Here is a 23,835-nt window from a genome sequence, read left to right as displayed (position 1 = left end):
CAGATAATTATCTTTAAATATGTCTGTTAAAAATACAATGTTTCCCAAGATGGTATGCCATAGATAAATACTTACTCTTGTTTTAAGAATTGAGGAATGTTTAATTTGAGCCTGAGTGAAAACATTTTTTCCTCTCTTTCTGTCTGTGTATGTAAATGTGTGTATGTTTCTTTGCACTGTATTTATATTGGTTAATTGTATATTGCCCAATGTGCCATAGACTGCCACTTGTGCTTTTAAATTCTAGAGGTTGTTTATGCTTGCAAGAATTGGTGAACAAATAAACTGAATATTTTAACCCAGCTTCATTACAAGATTGAGGTCAGTAAAATCCATTCCATCAGTGTTTCTGAAGAAGTGTTTCCACAAGAATTTTGTGACAGCATTGTCCTGGTTTGTCCTACCACAGAATTGTTTCAGTTGTTCTATTTTGTGTACTAAGTAACAAATTAACATTTAGGAATTGTTTAATCATTTTTATAGAGTTACTCAAGATTCTGTGGATTAACAGATTCAAAAAAAAAAAAAAAAAAAAAAAAAAAAAAAAAGAGAGAACTAAAGTCCTACTATACATTTAAAGTTGAAGAATTCACCTGTTATTTTCACTGGTAATAACATTTTCACATTTAAAAAAGAGGAAGCAATTGCTATTCCATATACCATTGAAACAGGTCCTCCTTTGTAACATTAGTGCCAAAACATCTATTATCTGTATACTTTTGAAGACATCTGCCATTCTTTACTGTTTTAAGCAACAATGCTGTATGTGACTTAGAGTGTTTTAATTAATTTGCTTATTGCAGAAAAAAGCCTATATTCTATAATCCTTCCCAGATTTATTATGTATATTATATGATGAACATAAATTCATAAAAATACAAGGAAATCTAATTGCTGATTCCAGGAGGTAAATCTCTCTACCTTATTCTATGTCCCCATACAACTATCCAAAATGGCTTTCTAATTAAAAATATTGTAAGTATTACAAATGTCCATGTCTTTTTCTTCCACATAATGTTACTGTTTCTGGAGTTCGTTACTTTTTTGTTACTTTTGTTAGCTTTTAGCTGTGAATTAGGGGTAAAAAAATAGTTCTAGCCAATAGCAAGCTCAGTTTTTAAAAACAAAGACAAGGAATTGGAAGACTAAGGATTCCTGCTCTGATCTCTCTGAATTACATTGTGCTCAGAAAAATTTGGTGTAGTTGCTTATATTATAATTTTTATTTTATGTAATGAGGAAACAATTCCTAAGGACTTAAGAATTGTTTGCAAAGGACTTTGAAGTTCTTGGATGGCCAATGCCCAGTCACCCCCTCCTTGTCCCATTTTTTGTGTTATGGTGCATGACATGAGAAGCATTAACACTCAGGAGCTGTCACTGTAGACAGTGGGATACAAAAAACACCCCTGCAAACCCTGAGTGCCTGTTCAAAGGATGGAAACATGCCTCCCCTGGTGACCTCTGTCTCCCTGCTGGTGTCAGCTGCACCCTTGCATGCCAGCAACAAGGTGGGTGGCAGTTAAGTTCCTCAGGTATTTTAGTATCTCAGCAGTCTGCAAGATTCCACACTTACCCCACAGCTTAATATTATGACTCCATTAAATCCCCTGAATTACACTCAGATACCCCAAATTATATTTAAATAACACAACAGTGATGTGATTGTAATTACTCCACTAATGGGCTTGGTGAGGGTGCCAAGATCCATATTGGTAACAAATTGAAATAACAAAACACGTACCTTACAATTATTTATTGGAATAATAACAACAGTATATAACTCATAAATTGTGTAAGGAAAAGTGATATGGGAAATCCACCAACAGCTACAACGCCGAGGAGAATATTTTGATTGTACTCAGCAATTTAGCAAATTACAGGACAGTGTCAAAATGTGTAATTTTTATTCTTTAAGAGTTTTCTGACAAAAAAAAAAGCCTGCAGACAGTTTTCTGTGGTGGCTCTTGCTCTCCGGAACACAACTCATGGCTTCCCTAGGGCAAAGAAAAGGCCTGATGATCCTCTGGCTGCACTTCATGTGGGGAGCTACAGGTGTGGCTTCAGTGAAAAGCTGCCAGAAGCTTCACCATGTTTGATGGAGCCAGTTCCAGCTGACTTTGAGACGAACCCACTCCTGGCCAAGACCAATCCATCAGCAAAGCTGGGAGCATTTCTGGGATAACATAATAAAGAAGGGGGAAAAAAATAAGGCCCACTCACAGCAAGAAAGGAAAAATTCAGATTTAGTTTCTTTATCTTACTCAGAATTGATTAGCAATTAATGAAATTAATTTCAACCAGTTTCTTATCAGGGAGAAAATACTAGAGTTTCATGTCTATGCTTCAATTATCTGGAAGAGGATGGAACAGGAAAAAGCCAATTCATCCCATGGAGGTACTTCATAATTTCAGAGCTCAGGACTACATGAAAGGCTGTTGTATTTCAGCCAAGAATTTCTTCAAATAAAGGGTGGGATGTGCAGAACTGACAAAGTACTGCTTTGCAGCACGCCATTTTAAAGAATAGTGTCCCCTCAGTTTGCTGGCGTGTGTGTAACACGCAGGCTGGGAAGGAAGCAAGATTTGCTCTTGTTTAACATTACACAGGAAAGCAGTAAAACTGGCTGGGTTTGTCATATCTGGGACCTAAGTATTAAAACAAATGTGAAGGCCATTAGTGTGGAAAAGTAATTCTGTTTGTGTTAGTGTTTTAGAGGAATCCCAGAGTTTTGAGACAAACATCTAGCTTCTTCAAGGGAGCTGGAAGATAGACATAGAAATTCTTCATTAATGTTTGCTACAGAAATGCTGGTGGGTTGTCCCTGTGTGTGTGTGTGCCCATGAGTTCCCCTGAAAAACATCCTGTTTCTCCAAGTTTCAAGGAAGGAGTGTTCAGGTAAGAGACCAGCTTGGTACTCCAAAGGAGGGAAAAGATCAAGTGACATTCTTGGGCACCAGCCAGTTGAGAAACCGGGGGGGGGGGGGTGGGGGGGGTGGGGTGGGGGGGTGGCAGGGGGTGGGATGAATGCCTCCACTTTGAGAGAAAGCTTTGGAATTGGTTCACAACTTCTCTGTTGGTTCAGAGAAAAAAAGAAAGCTTTGGAGTTGGTTCAGAACTTCTCTGTTGGTTCAGAGAAGAGAAGTTCTGAACCAACTCCAAAGCTTTCTCTCAAAGTGGAGGCATTCATCCCACCCCCACCCTTTCTTAATTGGCTGGTGCCCAAGAATGTCACTTGACGTTTTTCTCTCCTTTGGGGTACCGAGCTGGTCTCTTACCTCAACCGGAGGAGAGCCTTCTGGTTCAGAGCCAGCAGGAGTCCTTCTGGTTCTCCAGTGCAGGCAATGTGGTATGGGCCCTTTGACAGAGCCAGGCTCCTGAGCATGTTCAGCTGGAGGCACCTTACAGAGAAGCACGGAGAAGACCCAGAGCTGTCTCTGCACTGCTTTTCCCCGCCCAGAGGACTGATGAGAAATGCCCCAGGGGGAAGGTCCTCAGAGCAAACTTGCACCAGAAGAAGTAACAGAGGCAAATGTGGCCTATCCCTGTTTCTGTCCCCTGGGTCCCCTGGGGTTCTGCATGGAATGTTGGGCTGTGCCCGTAGCAACTGTCGTTGTCTCCTACTCCTGCGGCCGTTGGTGGAACACTGGTGGAGCAGCGGTGGAACAGCGGCTGCAGAATCTGCTCCTGGGCTGTCCCTGACCAGCTGCCCTCTGGCCTCAGCACCAGATCTGGCCTCTGGATTGATATCCTCATCTCCTTGTCTGCTGCCAGGCATCCCCACGGCACTTTGGGACTGCCAAAGGTAAGAAAATCCCCATTTGCCCTCAAACCACTAACAGAATGGCAGGAGAATCCAGTTGGCTGTCCCACCAACCATGACAGACCTGGTCTGTGGTCACTTTCCCCAGACAAGCTTACACATGTACGTGGGGTCCAACTTCTGTAGGAATAATGTTGCCTCCAGTGGAAATACAGACCTTTCCATAGAGGACATAGAGAGCTGTCACTGTGCACTTGCAGATTCTCACTCACTGATGACCTGATTAGAAGTTCTTGGTGCCCATTTAAATCCTAAACCTATGTTGTGGTCACCCCAAAATATTACTGAGGAGGTCAGGAGTTCAGTGTCAACAAATCCTTTTACGCTCTGACTCTGCTCATGCCTCCTGCAAAACTTTAAAAACCAGAATGATGGGACCTCTCCTCTGTGATCTCTGTCATTCAGGGCATGGAAGCAGTTTGCCAGGCTTGCCCTCCAATACTGGCTTTCACCTACAAAAATGATCTGGTTTCAGTGAGTCTTATATACTTACATACTTACATCATATACAGAAACAGTATAATTCAATATTTTTATAGATTTTTTTCCCCCCATTTGCATTGGATCTCTTTTCTATAGAGATATTGGTATAGATTTGTCCATGTTTTCCAATGCCTGTAGGTCTGGTTCTGCCTCATGGTCAGAGGCAGCCATGGAATGCCATGTTGAGTGGTCCTTCTCAAGAACACAATCACAGTATCACAGAATCTTTTTGGGTTGGAAGGGACTCACAAAGATCATTGAGCTCCTGGGTCTGCCCAGAATGGCCTCAAGAATCACACCCTGTGCCCAAGAGCAGCGTCCAAACACTTTTTGAGCTTTCTCAGGCTTGGTGCTGTGACCCCTTCCCTGGGGAGGCTGTTCCAGTGCCCAACCATCCTCTGGGTGAGGAACATTTTCCTTATATCCACTGGCACATCTTCCATGCCATTCTCTTGAGTCTTCTCACTAGCCCCAAGACTGGCCTTCTGCTTCTCCTCTTGAGGAAGCTGCAGACTGCTAGAGGGTCCTGCCTCAGAAATTCCAAGTGAAAAAGGCAGCAATTACACCAAACGGAGGGGAGCTGGGACAGAGGCGCTTGTGGTTTGCAATTATGAGGATAAGAAGGAAGGCTACTGACACATCTTGGCAGAACGATTTTTATCTGGAGCATTGTTTTGATCTCTTTCAGGTGGAAAGGAGAGGCACAATGAAAAGGAAAGCAAAAGCCAACATTCAGCCGTGAGTTTTGGCACAGGGGTTAAAGGACAGCAAACTTGAGGAATGGCAAGGAGGAGAACTGCTATTTCAGAGTCAGGGTGGGATTGGTTCAAGCCTGCGGGTCCATGGGAGGTGTCTCTTGACCATTTGCCTTTCTTACATCCACCTCCTTCTTCCTTTAGGCGCATCAATGTTGGCAGTGACTTTCAGGCTGAGCTCCCTGAGCTGCAGACCGGACCGCCAAGTGAGGATGAAGAGCCTGCAACCCTGGTCTGGAAGCCCTGGGGGGAAGATGACTCTGACATGGAAAAACCAGACAGAGGTAGCTGTCAAGCTTTTTTCCCACCCCTGAGATACTCGGGTGTGTAAAACGCTCCTTTTTGGGTGAAGAGTCAGTTTTTTGCAGGCTCTGCTTCTCTCCTTATCTCACCCATCTTCCCACGTGTGAGTGTTAGAGGCAAGGAGGATGCTCTGCTTTTGCAGCAGAGCAGGAAAAAGAACAACCGCCCTGCTCTCCAAATTGGTCAGAGGCATTCGCCACTGGAAGGAGGGAGATTGGCCCCCGCTTCTTATTACAAAAGCTGCTTTGAAGGGAGAGCCAGCACTACATGAGCCCTTGGTTCAGCTGCCCCTTTCTTTGCTCTCCTTTTCATGCTCTCCAACATACTGTCTTAAGCTCTTGCGCTTTCCTTCTGCCTTGTATGGCAACCTTTCCCCTTCCTCAGCTCAAGCCTGACTTTCGGTGGGATTTTGTTGTGTTTGCAGTAAGAGAACTGTTGGACATGGCCAGCTCCCGTGGCATTTCCGGGGCAGCAGCTAACCTGGAGCTCGCCCTGCACTGCCTGCACCAGGCACGCGGCAGCATTCCGGTAAGAAGCGGCTGTTTTGGTGCAGAGACAGGGAATTAATAATGCCCGGGCACTGGGACAGCCTTTCCTGGCTGCCCTTTGAAGAAGGGAGTTAACAAGAAGCAGAGCACTTGCTGCCTGCCATGTCTCCTCCAGCTGCATCAGGGGTGAGCCCAAATGGCTCGAGCAGGGAGAATATCTCTCCTGGAGGCACTGGCAGAGGGTCCTGCAGCCTACTCCCTTGTAAATTTCCTGGAGATCTGTGTTCTTTAAGACATTTTGAGGTGCATAGAGGGGAAATTCCCAGAAGCCTCAGTGAGCTGAGGCAATTCTGGGTGCAGGAGGAGCAAAATCATGGAGTTGGTCAGCAAAATGCCATTCTTGGGGACCAGGATCAAAGGGATGGGCAGCAAAAATGAAGGACTAGAAGCAAACCACATTGTTTGACCCATATGAGATGCAGTGGCCAGAATCTCTGAAGAGGCAAAGTAGCTGAAAGACAGCATTTCTGGTTTTTGGCTCCTTTTTTGTTGTGGGGCAGCTAAAGCCTTTTCTCTTTGATCTTGCAGGAGGCTCTGGAGATGTTGCTCTCTGGGGGGCCTCCAACACCTCAAGGCCATCCCTTGGCTGATTATCATTACGCAGGTAACCAAAGCAGAGCTTGTTCCTTCACTGACAGGTGCTGCCATCCTCTTAATTGCCCTGTCAATCATTTCTGCTTAAAAGAGTAACACCAGCACAAGGTCTTATCTTCTCTGGGGGCAGGGAAAGCACCAGCATCTACTCCTTCAGCTTGTTGTCCATGATTTTTTCCCTGGGGAATGCCTGCTCTTGTCCTCATTACCTTCTGAGGGAGCAGACATGTACACACATGAATGATGGATGGTGCCAATTTTGTTTCGGCAGCCAATGGGATCTACTTCAAGTGGAGAGAGGGATCAATTTACCTGCTGCTTTTTATTGCCAGACTCTGATACATGGACACCTGAGGAGAAGGAGTCCTTCCAAAAGGCTTTCCACACCTATGGCAAGGATTTTCATCTCATCCAGAAGCAGGTAAAGCCATAGGACATTCTTTACTCTAACACACCATCAGCAGGAAATGTCGCTTATTTCTGGTACCAAATACTGGAATTCAGTCTCTCTCTTCTCAAGTACCAAATATGTTAAAGTAGTAATGAAATGGGACATTGAAGGCCTATGTGAAAATGATGATCCTGCCTCTCCAGCCTTTTCTCCAAGCTGTTTTGGAATACGAGGGTTTATTCTGTCAGACTTGTCTCATAGGTGTGCTGGTGCTTCCACAACACATTATATTGGGATAATTGGAGTGAACAGGGGAAAGAAGAACTGTGCTAGATGGATTTGTTTTTGATCTGTGCATTACATCTGTTACTATGTAGCATAATACAGGGTTTACTACATTGCATAATGCCTCTCTTACTCCATGTTGATCTCATTTTACATCCTACTCAATTTACTCCATTATTTTACTTGTTTATTCCATATTCTACTTTTTCTCCAATGCACCCTACATGGTGGCCATTTTAGATTCCTTCTTTTTCTCTTCACAACAGATTCAGAGTAAGACCGTGGCACAGTGTGTGGAGTACTACTACTCCTGGAAAAAAGAGCATAAACTTGCCAGTGCTCTTGCTCAGGTGAGCGGGAAGGAGATCCAGACATGCCAGGAGGATCAAGAAACTGGGAGAAGGGGACAAAATCTGCTGGACGCCCCTTTGCCAGGATCACATTGTCCCATGCACTGGGAAAGGTGCAGCAGATGCTGCCCAGAGCTTCATTGTGCTGCTGCCCTGAAATCCTAGAGCATAACTTTGACCCAACAAAGCAGCACCATCACCAAAATGGGCTTTGACTCTCTACAGATTGGTTTCTCAAGGGCTGGCACCCTCACTGATTCCAATCAGATCCTTAATTCCCCACTGCTTGCTAACATCAGTAATCTGGGCTGCATTCATGGAGATGCTGCAGATTTTCAGGGACCTTTTGTAGCATCCCAGCGTACTCCCCAAGAAGGAGCTGCCAATGCTGTGGCTCTGTTAAAACTTCCCCAACTGGCAAACAGCAATTTGGTTCACAGAGAGAGAGAGAGAGAGAGAGAGAGACAAAGAGAGAAAGAGATTATTTTGGGTAGTAGAAAATGGGTAACAATGTGTCTTCACTAATTTGACTGAATTTAATTTGACCCATTCCCTAGACATCTGTGGAGGAAAAATAGAGATAGATAGATAGATAGATAGATAGATAGATAGATAGATAGATAGATAGATAGATAGATAGATGTTAGGCAGAGAGGTATAAATAAGAAATATAGAACTATAGATACCCATGTATTTATGCCACCCCTTCAGGCTGTAGAAAAGAGGATTATTTTCCTGCAAGTCCTGCGTTGGCAGCCTGCTGCAGCCCACTGCCAAATCCAGCCATTTTCTCAGCTCTTCAGGGTTTGGAGGAATTTGCTAAGGCCAATAGATTTTTGTGCTGGGCACTCTGATTTCCAGCTTTCTGAGAGGAAGGAAACATTGATAAGGATACTTTGATTTCCAGACTGTGGGCAAAGCAAAGAGGAGCAAAAGCCCTCCCAGAAAGGAGAATGGGGAGACAGGGAAGAGAAGACGCAAGAGGGCCCGCAGCGCGGAGTGTCCCTGCTGCCAACCGCAGCAGCCGCCTCATTCGGCGGGAGGCCCCTTTCCATGCGGGCAGTGCAAACGGTGAGGAAGTTCCTGCTCTTTCTGCTCAAAGCTGCACCTTTGGACTAAAACAGGCTGACCGTTTTCAAAGGCACCACTGGGGAAGCTGAGGGCACTTGGAGGATCGCACCTCACAGCCGTGGTCAAGGTTACAACCCACTTTAAACCCAAACAGCTTAGTTAAAACTCAGTATTCAGAATGAAAACTTGCCGTGTCCCAACAAGATACAATTCATACAAGTAGGAGTAGATACATCAAAGCTTGGTTTGATGGGACTAGTCAAATTAAAAATAGGATGAAGCAAAAAGAGGAAGAAATTTGAAGGAACTAAAACAAGAAAGATCAGACTCACGGTGCTGATCAATTTACAAATGTGTCCCAGCCTGAAAAGACAGAAATTCATACAAAAACAGAGATCTCGGCGCTTGATTTAATGGTGTGTCTTAAATTAACAACGGATGGTTTGTCTTCTATCTTCCAGGGTGTTTGAAACCATGACGGAAAGGAATAAACACAGGAGAAGGCATTGCCCACAGAAGGAAGCAGGGCCTCTCTCCAAGAAGAAAAGACCAAATTAGCCCTGCAGCTGTCTAGGGCTAGCAAGAGTTAGCTGTCAAGAGGACTAGACAGAAATAAGATTGTTTGTTAAGTTTTTAGATTTTTTATTCTTCTGCTTAGTTTACTAGATAGGAATCTCTCCATTTATTAGTTAAGATTCATTAGTATTATTAAAGATGCATTAGTATTATTAGATTTATCAGTAAATGTAAGAGGTTTGGTGTTCGCTATCTTTTGTCATTTTGTCTTTGTTGAGACACAATCTGTCTTTATCATTAAACCAAAGTTTGCTTCATGTTGTCTTTTTGTCTGTATGAAATCACTCAAGCAACGTTTGTTACATTTGGTGGGTGTTGCAAACACAGCGTTTACCCTGAGAGAAGAATCTAAGCATGTGAGTCTGCCACAGGCCCAGCCCCTTGCTCAGCTGGCAGGACTTACAAAGATCTGTCTCCATTACTGCCAATGAAACAATGGTGGGGTTTCATCCTTTGATTCCTAAAAATCTTGGCTGCAAGTAGAAAGGGACGCTTTGCTTAATTCAGTGACTTCGATCTAAACAAGTGGTCCTGTCTCGCTATATTTGGAGGGATAAAAGCAGCGGGTTTAGTCCTTTTTGTTGCCCAGCAACATAACTTTGTTTAATTTTGGGGGACAGATGGACTTGACCACCTTTGAGGACTTTTCTAACCTCTCTGATTCTATAAAATTAATATCCACATGCACAACTAAGACATCAGTAGTTCAGTTTCAGTTTCTCTTTAAAGGACCAGTCTCCCGCTCTGGGCCTCCACCAACCTCCTTAGGTAAAGCAGAGTAGGTGTGAACATTATCCTCTCACTTCTAAGAGCTTTGGTATTTGCACCAAAGAAGAATCAAACTCACTCCTTTATCTAGCCCAGCAAATGGCACTGCCTGGCAAGGTTTTGGTAGCAGGGACTGGGGAGGATGGACAGGGGCCGAGGGAGGGGGGAATTGCCAGGCTGATTCTGGGAAGCTGACCGAAGCTTGCCCTTGTCTGATGGAGCCAGTGCAAGTGGGATTTGGAGCCTACAAAGTATCTGCATTGCAGTGGGCCTTGTTACAGCTGCCCCCTCTGTTGGTGTGTGTGTAACACGCAGGCTGGGAAGGAAGCTCTTGCTTAACGTTAGGCAGGAAAGCAGTAAAACTGGCTGGGTTTTGTCATATCTGGGACCTAAGTAATAAAATAAATGTGAAGGCCGTTAGTGTGGAAAAGTAATTCTGTTCATGCTCCTTTCTTAGAGGAATCCCAGTCTTTTGAGATCAACATCTTCATGGGAGCTGGAAGATAGACATAGAAATCGTTCATTTACTCTGTAAATCTATGATTGCTGTAAAACATTTGTCATTCCCACAGACTTCTATTCTCAATGTTTTCATGGTTTTGAGTGAGCTAGGTATTAGGTTTTTATACATGTTTTCTTATTAAGATTGGTATTACTGTGGTTTATTTTTATATTAATATGTAACTTTATCTGCTTATAAACAAAATATTGCCCTAAAACTCAGTCATCTTCAAATAATAGGGAAAGATGAGTTTTAATAATTATTTTAGTTTTTGTATTTTGGAGGTAGCCATTTTATTAGATTTTAAAGCTAATCTCTTGCAGCCATGAAAGACTTTATACTTAAGGTAGATATTCTCATGTGCCTATCTTCATGTAACAGTTGATGTTATTTTTTTCCTATTATATCCGAATTTCTCTCGCTCCATATGCTTCCTGCTTTCATATTACTTCCTTCAACTAAATAACTTTTTAAGTAAAAAAAAAGTCTGTATTTGTTATTTACTTAGAATAAGAAATATACAAATCAAATGGCTCCACACATGAACTGACAAATGAAGAAACTAAAGGTACAGCATAGGGTAATTATAATAAATGGCTTAACCAAAATTTTTTTAAATTAGTACCTCATCACTCATTTTGACTTGTCTATCTTATTTAAATGGAGATGTCTCACCACTTTGCTGTAATTTAGCTTTAATAACATCTCTGTTAAGTAGATGCCTGTTGAACAGACAAGCATTACTTAAACAATGACACTTCAGCAGTGAATTAACTTTCTCCTCTGCAATTAAGTAGCTGTCCATCACATTTATCAGCTCACTAAATCATCTTTCTGTATCTTCATTATTATGTATTAGCTATGTACAGTGGTAGGCCATGTAGTGACTGCTTTCCAGGACTGGGTTTGAGTCCTTTCCATACTGATGGTACTGAGGAGGAGAGAGAGGATAGTAGTAACTACTCAAAAATCTGAGGATGGGTGAGTTCTAGAGTTAGGAAAGACAAAGGCATGTACTTGACTGATACAGTAATAAAATGCTAGGTTATTTTAATTGTGTCTTGTGTCTACAGCTGCTTAACTCACATTACATACACATCTACAAGCTTCATATTCTGCTCCAGATTTGTCAGATTCACGTTAATTTTGTTTTGCAGTGTTTGTTTGGGAATGGAGACCAGGGAGAATAGGACAAAAAGTGTATGATGCTTGCTTCAAATTCTTCCATGTTACTTACAGTAAATGTTTTCTAAAACCTGAAATTCACACAATCACAGTTGTAAAGGGTAAGGTAAAATCTTGAGTTCAATGATTTAGATTTCTCATGTACCATGGACCACAAAGCTTTATATGGTTAATCCAGTTTTAAGCCAAACACATGGAGTTTAGACCAAACAAGTGGAAAGTAACCATTTAGTTTTCATCTGAATATGATTTTAATTTTTTTTTGTTCCAGTGATTAACCACTTCAGTTTTGATGGAGAAATGGTTTATTTTGTATTTTATGGCTGTAATTTCAATTCATTACTATTGTGCTTACCTTGGGTAACTCCATCCTTTGTTACCATTTATTTTGCCCTGAGGATATACAAATACATCCTAATAATCTTTCATCTTTCTTTTTGTTGCCCAGTCAAACTGAACTGATAAAATTCTAAGTTTCTCTAAGGTTTTATCTTTTCTTTAGAGTTGTTGAAAAGTTTTGTTTAGTCTCTTTTCTACCCTTCCTTGTTCACTGAAACACACGAATTAGTTAAGTGGATGGGGCCACTGGTGGTCATCTAGCCCAGCCTCTCTGCTCAAGCACGGTCCGCTACACCAATGGTACTCAGGATGCTGACAGCTTCTGAATATCTCTGGAGAGGGACACTCCACACCCTCTCTGCTCAGCCTGTTCCAGTGCACAGTCACCTGCACATTAAATAAGTTCTTCATCATGTTCAGGTGGAACTACCTGGGCATAAGTTTCTGTCCTATTGCATCTTGTCTTATTGCTCAGCACCACCAAGACAAGCCTGGTGCATCTCTCTGGCACTTTCCCTTCAGGTACTGATGGACATTGATGAGGTCCCCTCTCAGTCCTATCTCCTCGAAGCTGAACAGGCCCAGCTCCCTTTGCCTTTGCTCATAAGAGAGATGGTCCCTCAACCTGCTGGCAGTGCTAAGCTATTGCTAATGCTTAAATTATTTTTTTTTTAAATCACATTTTTTGTATTCATTGCAGAACTGAATATTTTAGTCCTGTAGGTACTACTACTACTTTTAACTACTTTCATGAAATGCAGCCTAGGACTCCACAGAAATGACAAATTTCATTCTAGCTGTGTAACAAATTATTTGACTTCTCTGTTTTATGTTTTCCCTTTATCCTGGGACTAGAATGCCTTCCAGTATATTTCCCTGCCTTTCTTCCTCTTGTTTCCAAGGGTCCTGAAGTGTACCATGACAGCATATTCCAACAAGTCTTCAGACACATGGCCAGTTATAGCAAAGGGAATCTGCAAATATGCCTTAATTTTAAAAATAGTATCGCTCTTCAATTTTCACGTCCTTTTGCTAGCACTAAGGCCTGTTCCATAATCAATGAAACCAAAATTACAGCTCTCTCAGGAATAGATTTCTTATTGATTTTTTTAATATTTTGGTTTTTTATAGCTGTTTGTTTTGATGCAAAATTGTTTCTAAAAGCATTAACATCATCATTTGGCATACATTTCTGTGTGCACTGAGCAATTTCTGGGTTTCAAATTAGGTAGTTCATTTCTAAAAGTTTAGCCAGGCTGAGCAAAGAATATCTGTTTGTTAGTTCCTTGCAATTCAAATACAATTATGAAAATAATGTTCATATAGTCTAATAAATGAATAAAGTAATACTTTTTTTTCTCCTGAAATATATAGTGGCTATAGTTTTTCAAGATTTGCAATAGGGAGATACTAAGTTAAGGTGGTAGAAGTAGTGATATTATTCGCATTGAAGAGCTATTTTTCCAAAGCTAGCTTTTGTTCATAAAGAGATTAGTTATATGAAGCAACTTACTACAGTACCTCTGGTAATTTTAAGATAAACAAAAACAAGAATCAAAGAAACAATTTACTAGGCAATCTGTGCAATAGAAATATTAACCATTAAGTAGTGAAAAATATCTTCTATTTCTCCTTTTAGGCAGCCTAAAACAACAGCCTAAATGAGTTCCTGCCACTTATTGAATTGTGCATAGTTAATTATAAAAGCTTGGAACTATAAGATTCAAATTCCATCTTTTTGCAAGTAGATCAAGGTCATGCTTCAGAATAATCTAGAAGTAGTGCATTGAAGAAAGGCAGTCCTGAAACAGAAGCAATGAGCTTCATCCTCCAAGAAACACATCTGAAAATTTTAGATTAGTGCAAGTCAAATAGTCAGATGGAAGAGAGAGATAAATTTAAACATGTGACACACAGGACCATTTAAGTTCTTGCAGAACAGAACCAGCTCCTTGAATTTCATTCCTTCTGACATCAAAGAGAGCAATGTTCATTTCAGTCATGTTTGGAAGCTGTATTAAAATTAATACCCAAAACTTTTTGGGTGAATTTTACTGTCCCAGATAAAGCGGCTAAAATAGTTCAGCTAACTTAACCCACTGCTCTGTAATCATGTTTCTGGGATAATCTAAATTTGTGCTATTAAGTGAAAGAAGAGATGGGGTTTTTTTCACTGCAAGTTCATTAGCTTTAACCTCAATTTAGTTACCATTTTAATATAAAAAAGAAACCAGTAAACAATAAGACATTTTTAAAAGTGTAACCTCTGAATTGAATAACTATCACTATTAGCAATAACTATCACTATTAACTATTACTATTTACTTGGGCCATTGTGGAAAATCTTAACAAACCACATTCTGTTCTCTTCTCCCTGTGCTGAATGGCCTAAATTATTATATTGGTAATTTTCTGGTATCCATTACCTTTTCTCAAATGAAAGCTGCAGTTAAGAGTAAAACTCTCCAGTTCTATAGAAAAAGTTTTCCCGGTTGGATCTCATAAGCACAAACCAGGAGGTTTTTCAGGACTTCAAATAACTTCTGTTATGTTTAGCTTTTTTTCATACATTGTTATGCTAAAACATCAAAAGCTACATAGTATTAAACTTTACACACCTAATTTTAAGGTAGGAGAAGTTGAGTTTGAAATAGTGATCCCAATTCATCATCCCATTATTTTCCACTGGTTCTACATTCTTCCCTCCATCTACCTTCTTGTCTGGTGCATTTTTGGTACTGAAAAGGAAATCCAATTCAGTTCAAAAGTAAAAACTAACCTAGTTTTGTAATTTCATTGTGCTTCAGTTTCCTGGTGCAACTTATTATATCTGCTATCTATCACATAACTATAAGACTATTTGCTTCATGAACAATAATCACATATCCTAGGCACACTCAAGTATTCAAAAGCTAATTTAGGTAGCTGTAGTTTAAGGCATTGTTCTACATAATACTCTATTATAGCATATGACTCTTCCTTCTATTAGGGCGCTCTTGCTTTATGTAGTAGAGAACCAGGATGCCAACTGAACTCTAAACCTTGTTACTAAAAATATATCAAGTGGGTCAGTCAGGATGTGAAGCCAAGAAAAGGAACCACAGCGAAACTGTTCTGTGGCATCTGATCTGTGTTCACAGAAGCAGCATGTGACCTGAAACGCACATTGTTGTAGTGCTGCAGATTTGCTCCTTTTGGCTTCTCGCTCCTTGGGTGCTTCTCACTCCTTGGGGACAGTATAGAGTGTCTGTGGTCTCGCTGCATGAAACAGCCTGTCACAGTCTGGCTGATAAGAAAAGTATTTCATTTGAAGTCATGTTCAGCTCCTGTAGGCAGGACTGGTTTTCCTTTTCCTACCAAATCTGTAACCAGTTTGTGCTGAAGGAGGTTTCTGCAAACACCCCAAGGTAAAACGGAAGCATTTTACTGTGAAAGCCTGTCTCATTCTGGCTTTTGCTGCTTAAATTCCTGAGGTATTAATACAGCTTTAACAAAACTTATTTGGATTATTCATCTTGAGGGTTTCTTAATTTGGAAATATGAAATTGCATTAGCTGGAGTTTTCTTCAGTTATTGTTCCACAATGGGCTTTCTTTTATGTGGAAAATGCTGCATGTATATGAAGAAAGTTATTAAATTAACATAAGCTAGTGTTATAATGTTCATGCTCTCACTGATGTGGAATGGTATTGCAGAGATTTCTGTGGGTATTGTCAAATATACTACCTCAATTAATTATTCTTCACTTTCAACTTCAACAACCTCTTGGAATACAGTGAATGGCTGACAAGCCAATGAATGTTACAAGGATCAACAGAAGGCTAACTTTTTTGTATGATTGGTATTGCGCAGTGTGAGACACAGCAATTACAATCTCTGCCATAGCAGAGATTATGTACTCACAGCATCAGGGATTATGTAGCAGGGATTATGTACTCACAGCATCAAACCTCTGAGGAAAATTTACCTGATATAATTCAGCACAATGACATCTGAAGAAAATAGATGCATTGGATACAGGAATCTACACAGGGCAGTGTTCACAATGAAAACGGATTATCACAAAATAACAGCATACATTGATGATCCACTGAAAAGCGCCATTACAGAAAAGTTAGAATTGTCACATAAATGAAACAGAACAATTTATCTATAGGATTTCAGAAAATTAATGGCAAGTAATTACTTAAAATTTCAGACTCCTTTGAAGTAACTACAATTCTCCATACAACAATTTTCTCACTGACAAAACATATAAAATCTTCAGATAATAAGTAGAAATAGTGATTTGCAAAAACAAGACATCTGTCATTGACTGCATTTCCTGAAAAGGCATTACAGGCCGCAACATATCATACAGTAAGTTCCCATTCTGAAATTCTCATTCATGCAAGCAATCCTTGCTCATGTAAGTAACTACAATAAAGTTCATGTGTCTTCTAATGAACATATACAGAAACCAGACCCCACTATTCATAACCCTTCTTTTATGCAGCTGTTAACCAGGGAATGTGCTTGTTGTCCTTATGGAAATTAAGTAAAGGTAATGTGTTGCTTTTTCTCCATGATATTAAGGAATGGAAGAGTTTTCACAATGCCAAAAATTCAAATATATTAATGGACTCAAGTAATTCTTCCCTATGACTTCTTATTTAAAAAATTCCAAACTATATAATGTAAACTTAATATGTGAAAAATGTAAGTGTTTAAGGGTAGAGATACGCTTGACTTTTAATCAGGTTGGCTTTTCAATCTTGGCTTTTTAATCTGTTTAGGCTGAAGAGAGCAAGAAATAACTAACAAAACAGTCCCAACCCACACAGAATGTCGCTAGATTCAGTGCAGGTCAGGTGAATGCCAGTGACGTATACTCAATCCTGCACAAAATCTGTTTCACTGTGCATACTCTGATCTCAAAAGTGCATGTAAGTGCATATAAAAATATTTTGTTGAGAGAACAAAATATTGACAAGACACTGCATTCCTTGTGAAGCCCCAAGATCCCCTGGGCAAAATAAATAACCCATTATAAATAAATGTTGGGCAACTCTCATTCTCCACAATATACCTTTACAATTAATCTCACTTTTTGTAAATGTATTACTACATAAAACATAGAAGAGGAAATTAGCAACAGCTGACTATCCCTTATCCTGAAGTAAAAAAGCTGACTAGTTATATTTTTGATGGAATCAAATGTTTCATGTGAAAACATCTACCTCTTGTGCCCAAAGTTGGAACTGCCACAGACAATTTTCATTAACTGATACAGAATAAAGCTTAATATATTATTATTATCATTATTTCCATTCAATGCTGAGTCATACTAATAATATAGCTCTTCATAGTGTAAGGAGAATGTGGATCTTTGCACAATCCTTTTCTCTCTATGGACTTAAAAATCAGGGCTCAGTGAGGGACAGGGTCTCCTATGGAAGAAGGCCACACCAGGAAATAACAATGTAAAAAAAGTTTCAAAAGCACAGATTTCTAACACAACTAAGTTAAATTAGATGCCAAATCTAAGTTCATTTCAAAAATCTTAGCATAACTTCAAGAGTAAGAAGTACCTGAAGAATATGAATTTTTATTTTGCTGCCAGGAGGCTTAGAATTCTGATTTATTTAATGTGGGTAGAAAACAGTAAATGGTATCAAAATCTTTAGAGAACCAGATTTGGTGCCTTTAACCTTGTGTTGTGGAGATGTTGGCAAGGTTTTCTATTCTGTATTCCTCCAACCCTTCTTCTAAAACTTCATTTTATAGGTAATTTATTTCTGATTTTTTTTCTGTTCCATAAAGTTTTCATACTTTTTTTTACCCTTATTAGTTTAGAAAAGATTTTCTGTACTGCTTCCAGGTCACAGTCTCAATTAAAAGAGCATCAGAAAGGCCAGAGTGGGCCAGAACAAGAGGTCGTCTCTTAGTCTCCTGCCTTCAAAGAGGAGAGATTTGAGATTTCCCCCAGCCTTCCTTTATGTTTGGTATCAGATTTCTAACGTATGGGAAGTTGACTGCCACTCAGAGAAACTAAAAAGGGGAAAACAATGTACAGAAACAAAGGAAGAACAGTATTGATATAAGTCCAAAGCAGTGGAGAAGGGATACACTTAGGTAGCTAAACTATTGAGTTCCTATACAGCTTTAAACTTACACCTATTGTTGTTTCAGGAAGCCTGAAAGTTCATCTCCACTTAGAAGAGTTTTGCTGGTATACTCTCTTCAGATATATTGCCTGAATTCAGACACACTTCAATGCATTTGCAAGGACTTGGTTAAAAGTAGCCTGCTCTTCTAATTACTAACTCTGCTTAAATTAATTTTTGCTGAAAAATATTCAAGTCCTCAATTTTTTTTGAAAAGCAAGTATCATAGTATTCTTATACGTATCATAGAACCATTAAGATTGGAAAAGACCTCCAAGACCATCAAATTCAACCTTTGACCAATCACCGCCATGCAAAATAACCACAGTACTAAGTGCCACTTCTTGAAGGTCTCCAGAGGTGGTGAATTCCCCCTTCCCTGCAAAGTCCACTCCAATTCTTAGCTACTTTTCCAGTGAAGAAATTCCTCCTGATGTCCAACCTAAACATCCCTGGTGCAGTTTGAGGCAATGCGCTCTCATCCTGTCTCTCGTTGCCTGGGAGAAGATACCAACCCCCACCTGGCTAAAACCTCCTTTCAGGCAATTGCAGAGGAACAAGGTCTCCCCTGAGCCTTCTTTTCTCCAGAATAAACAACATGAGCTCCCTCAGCTAAACCTCACAGGACTTGTCCTCCAGAGGACAAGTCACCTCACCAGCTCTGTTGCCCTTCTCTGGACTCATTCCAGGACTTCAATGTCTTTTCTATCATGAGGGGCCCAGAGCCGGATGCAGGATTCCAGGTGTGGCCTCACCAGTGCCCAGTACAGAGGACAATCCCTGTCCTGGTCCTGCTGGCCACACCATTGCTGATCCAGGCCAGGCTGCCATTGGCCTTCTTGGCCACCTGGGCCCACCCTGGCTCATGTTCAGCTGCTGTCACCAGCACTCCCAGGTCCTTTCCAGCCACTCTGCCCCGGCCTGTGGAGCTGCCTGGGGTTGTTGTGACCCAGGGGCAGGACCCAGCACTGGGCCTTGTTGAACCTCACACCATTGGCCTCAGCCCATGATCCAGCCTGCCCAGATCCCTCTGCAGAGCCTTCCTGCCCTCCAGCACATCAGCACTCCCACCCAGCTTGGTGTCACCTGCAAACTGCCTGACAGTGCACTTGATCCTATTGTCCAGGTCATCAATGAAGGCATTAAACAGGACTGGCACCAGTACTGGTGACTAGCCATCAGCTGGAAGTAACTCCATTCACCATCACTCTCTCAGCCTGGCTATCCAACCACTTTTTTACTCAGGAAAGAGGAAAAAAAAGAGTAAAAGAACAGCCATCCAAGCCATTGACTGTCAGCTTCTACAGGAGAATGCTGTGGGAGAGAGTATCAAAGGTTTACTGAAGTCCAGGTAGAATACATCCACAGTTTTCCCCTCATCTATTCAGCAGACCACCTGCTTATAGGCCCCCAAAACCGCCAGAATTCAAGAAGCAGTTTAGACAATGCTCTCAGCCACTTGGTGGGACTTTCCCTCTGCAAGGATAGGAGTTGGCCCCAGAATGCTAAAAAAATTGCTTGGAAACTGCAGAAGGAAACTGCAGTTTGGTCTTTGTCTCCCTGTTTTCAAGGAATTGGACATTATATACTAAGCTGTATTAAAGAAACGCCTTTGTCAAAGCAGAAGAAATTGTTTGGTATCCAGGGTGAAGTCTCAATGTTTTAACTTTCTTCAGTTTCCCCAATCCCAATTCTAACTGGATGTGTCCATGGGTGAGGTTGTGTTCTCTTAACGCTCAGCATTATTTCTGCCCTAGAAGCAAAGCCCAATACACAAGGCTCTGCTGAGGAGAACCAGATGCAGACCACCGTGGTCATTGCGTAGGTATATATATTCCCTGCTGCCCCAACTGGATTCCTCACTCCACTCCCATACCCTCACTATTCGGACTAGTGTGCCAGGTTTGCCTATGCTATATGCTCAATTTTGCAGTTTCAAAGTAGTTCCTTTTCCTAGACTCCTTTTGAATGTCCTGGTAGACATGCTCCTTTTGTACAACACTGACCATTACTTTGGCTTTGCTTATTCCATCCCTTTATTTTTCTAATAGAATAATTATTACAAGCCTTGCTTGTTGTGAAGCAACTCAGACCATTAACAAGCAATGTTTTTTCTCTGTAACACATTTTTAATTTTAACATTTTTCTCTGTAAAAAATATTTTTCTCTACCCAGTAAAAAAGGGTAATGGAAATGCAGCTAGCTTCTTTTACTAGCATTTCATGACTCAGTCACTAATGATAAGAAGAAAGAGAAATGCAGACATCAAAGGTCATGGAAACAGAAGTTTCTGATGAGAATGGTGTCAAAAGGTTTGCACAACACATTAGCATATCTTTTAATGCTTTATTAAAATTTGAAAGGAAGTATGTCTAAGACCTCTGCTACTCTTAGATGCTAGTTTTTTGTCTGATATTTGAATAACACACCCATCTCCTAAGATACTATTTAATTTCCAATGGACTTTTTGTAGAAAAGCTTTCATCATGTAAGTTCAGTTATGAAAGAAAGAGGTATAGAAGGCCAAATAGGATTTTGCCTCATCAGTGTCATCTTATTTCATATTTCTTCCAAAGGAAAATGAATGACTGAAGGAGCTTGGAATCTAGAAACAAAACTCTGGATTATAGTTCACTGCTTCAGATTAAACGGAATTTTTGTGTGATATTTGCTGTTTTGTCTCAAGTGATTAGATGGGGTGAACTGCTTTATGAGGTACTGGATCCAATAACCATGCAACACCAAAGCATTATAAATGAAGGATTAGATTACCAGCAAGGTTGGACTTGGTACCCCTGAGAGCAGAATAGATGTGTCATCCTTGCTGTATCATCTCAAGTACATAGTAAAAACAGCCACGATAGTCATATAAACATCTTAATATTTTTTAAAGACTCATCACAATGGTTTGCCAGGAGAAAACACTAATTTTTTTTTTTCAATTTCAAAAGAAGTATCAAACAAGACATGGAGGGATAAATAAAGACTGAAAACAGAGGATGCTTCTGTTTTTCTTTAAAATAAAACAGGAAGCCTGAATAAAGTGTCAGCTTTTGTGATCAGAAGGGGATGTGTAGCCTGACTTGCATCATATGTGGCATTCTTCAAATATATATAAAGTAGACTGATGTGTCCCTTAGAAGAGAAAGCAGAAACAGAAAGGTAGCATGACTTTAGTTCGCATTCTACAGACTACAAGTAGGTAGAAATTCTACATAGGTAGAAGTAGACTTCTACATAGGTAGAAGTTGAACTAGTCCATTAGATAATGTATGTGCTAATTTCTCATTTTTCAGCTGCTGAACTGTGTTATTAAAGGAGTATCTACACATTTATCTAGCTGCAATAGGAATAGTGAACTGAAATATATAAGAACAGTCACACCACCAAAGATCTATCTAGCCTCAAATAATTATAAGTATTAATCAGAATCTTATGGAAGAATATAAGAATGATGAGACTATATAATGATATTTCTCTGTAATAAACTTGTGGTTCAGGAACTTTCCAAGCCAGTGATGTTTCAATAACTTTTATGTTCAATAACCTTTTCTTTCATGATTTTGTCTTCTTGTTCTTTGAACTCGTGGAAACTTCTGCATCAACAGTACTTCATGGCAACTATCAAAGGACAAATTCACTTGTGCTGTAGGACAAGTATCTCTTTATTTTGGACCTACAATCTACTGGTTTTATATGATAATGCCAAGCAGATGGGATAATGAGTCACATTCTCTGTGGAATTCATGATTTTATAGATATAGATCATAAACCAGAATGATCTCCATCAAATATCTATTTTCTAGGCCACAGACTTCAAGTCTATTCAGGTTTTCTCCTCTCATATATAAGTCATTCTTTATCTTGATCTCTGTGTATCATTTCAAGTTTTCTTAAATACATCCTCAGATACAGTGAACAGGACTAACTACGAATTGATATAAATGAAGCCCATGCTCTAAAAAAGACTTGTGAATACACATTGAAAATAGCTTCAACAGTAAGAGCTTATAAATGTGCATTATACTTCCTTTATTTTAGTCTTTGAAATAGTAAATGAAAGAAATCTACTTTTCTCACCTATTTCTTAGCAAGTTCCTTTTTAAAAGTATGGAAAAATATGTATTTACATGATTCAGTGAGAGTAAGAAGAATAAGTATCAGAGACATAGTCAGATATTGTTATTTTAAGATTTCATTGAAATGATTTTTTCTTAATTTATATATTAATAATTTAAACTTTCTTATAATTATATGAACATTTCTATATATATCATTCCATTTTAATAGTAAATGAAATTTAAAGAAAGATAATTATCAATTTAATAATAACGATCAGAAAGTTTATTAAAATAATATATTTTAAAAGGAAATTTTTCATATAAGTTGCATTTCCTACATTTTTTTGAGAAACAGAACATGTCTGAGCAATAACCCTTAATCATAGGGAAAAACCTCAAGATTTAGTTAACTAAATACATGAATTAGCTTCTGAATATGAGTTGTAGGGTCCTGAGAAGCCCTTATCTCATTCCAGAACAACCTAGAGATATTGTTCAACAGAACACACAATTCCATGGCCTTGGGAGTGCCAGGTTAGCAATGGCTGCTATTCAGATGTGACCGAAAGGGAAGTGTCTGGCAAAAAAATGCTGGTTTGTTTGGTTTTTTTCCCCCCTTGTCTGAAATTATCTTTCTAGTTTTATTTCCAAGATGTTATTTCAACTTCCTCATTGCTGGTCTGCCAGGAAAATAATCTATTGACCTTTTCACCCCTTTAATATACAAGTGCACTTGAGTGTAGGAATTGCTTACAGACCTTATTCTCAGCCAGTTCATTATGTTCTTTCTAGAAACTATTTATAAATTATCATACATTTAAAAAAATCTGTTAGGATAAGTAACGCAAGTGTTTCACCCTTAGGAAATTGTGAAGACTAACCATTTTTTTGTCATTACACCTTTAATTCTTCCATTTGTTTCTCCTGCAATAAGAGACTATCCCATGTTTCTCACACAAACCCTATTACACTCTTGTTAAAATTTTTGTCTTCTGTGATCACCACCTGAAAGAGCCTCCATAATTTTCTGAGACTTCATTCTTCCTTTTTGCTCATTCCAGTTTCTAAAACCAATTTTCTGCTTTCTCTTATTTAATTCCATGTTCCACTTTATATTTTGTTTTCAAATACACCAATACATCAATTAATCAGTAACAAAATGAGTATTAAGCATAATGTGAGTCTGCTACTGAATGGAACAGGGACCCCAGTGACAGAGGTTGCACGGAAAGCAGAATTACTGAACACCATCTTTGCTTCAGTCTTCACTGCCAAGGTCACCCCTTAGGAATTCTAACCCAGAAGATCATGGAGAAGGTTTGGAAAAAGAAGGAATTTCCTTTGATTGCGAAGGATTAGGTAAGAGACAATTGAGTCAAACTTAACATCCTCAAGTCCATAGACCCTGATGGGACATATCCATGAGTGCTGAAAGAGCTGGTGGACATCATTGTGAGACCATCTTTGAAAGGTCATGGAGATCAGAAGGGGTGCTGAGGACTGGAAGAAAGCAAATAATCACTCTGGTCTTCAAAAGGGGCAAGAAGGAGGATCTAGGAAACTACCAGCCAGTCAGCCTCACCTCAACTCCTGGGAAAGTAATGGAGCATTTCATTCTGGAGACCATCTTTATCCACATGGATGATAAGAAGGT

At 39.9% G+C, this 23,835-nt stretch overlaps 2 protein-coding genes across 4 annotated transcripts in view; one reads left to right on the top strand and one right to left on the bottom strand.

Moving 5' to 3' along the window:
- Nucleotides 1–1,890: 1,890 nt before the first annotated feature.
- LOC128821474 (uncharacterized) overlaps nt 1,891–23,835 on the bottom strand; it is a 28,249-nt gene continuing 6,304 nt past the window's right edge. The window contains exons 1-3 of one of the 3 annotated variants that reach the window (XM_054002577.1): nt 3,280–3,779; nt 2,091–2,176; nt 1,891–1,997 (exon numbers count right to left, since the gene is read on the bottom strand). In XM_054002577.1, the coding sequence (XP_053858552.1) occupies nt 1,987–1,997; nt 2,091–2,176; nt 3,280–3,779 (597 nt within the window). In that variant the 3' untranslated portion in view covers nt 1,891–1,986. Of the gene's footprint in view, nt 2,177–3,279; nt 3,780–15,941; nt 16,065–23,835 lie in introns of those variants that run through there. The other 2 variants (XR_008441128.1, XM_054002576.1) reach the window with 2 other exon arrangements.
- LOC128821473 (zinc finger protein 541-like) lies at nt 3,742–9,236 on the top strand. Its single transcript, XM_054002575.1, has 9 exons — nt 3,742–3,806; nt 4,996–5,045; nt 5,207–5,346; nt 5,790–5,893; nt 6,442–6,517; nt 6,840–6,928; nt 7,450–7,533; nt 8,441–8,604; nt 9,066–9,236. The coding sequence occupies exons 2-9, from the start codon at nt 5,014–5,016 to the stop codon at nt 9,160–9,162; spliced, it is 786 nt and encodes a 261-aa protein (XP_053858550.1). The 5' UTR covers nt 3,742–3,806; nt 4,996–5,013; the 3' UTR covers nt 9,163–9,236.

The sequence above is a fragment of the Vidua macroura genome, chromosome Z (genome assembly GCF_024509145.1).
Source record: "Vidua macroura isolate BioBank_ID:100142 chromosome Z, ASM2450914v1, whole genome shotgun sequence".
NCBI lineage: Eukaryota > Metazoa > Chordata > Aves > Passeriformes > Viduidae > Vidua > Vidua macroura.
The sequence above is the reverse complement of the archived record's forward strand: the minus strand, read 5'-3'. Positions and strand labels throughout refer to the sequence as shown.

Excerpts from the sequence above, each read along its gene's own strand:
- LOC128821473 (XM_054002575.1), top strand. The coding sequence starts at position 5,014 with ATGAAAAGGAAAGCAAAAGCCAACATTCAGCC. Across the intron at positions 6,518-6,839 it reads GGCTGATTATCATTACGCAG|ACTCTGATACATGGACACCT; the intron begins GTAACCAAAGCA and ends TTTTATTGCCAG. Across the intron at positions 7,534-8,440 it reads TTGCCAGTGCTCTTGCTCAG|ACTGTGGGCAAAGCAAAGAG; the intron begins GTGAGCGGGAAG and ends TTTGATTTCCAG.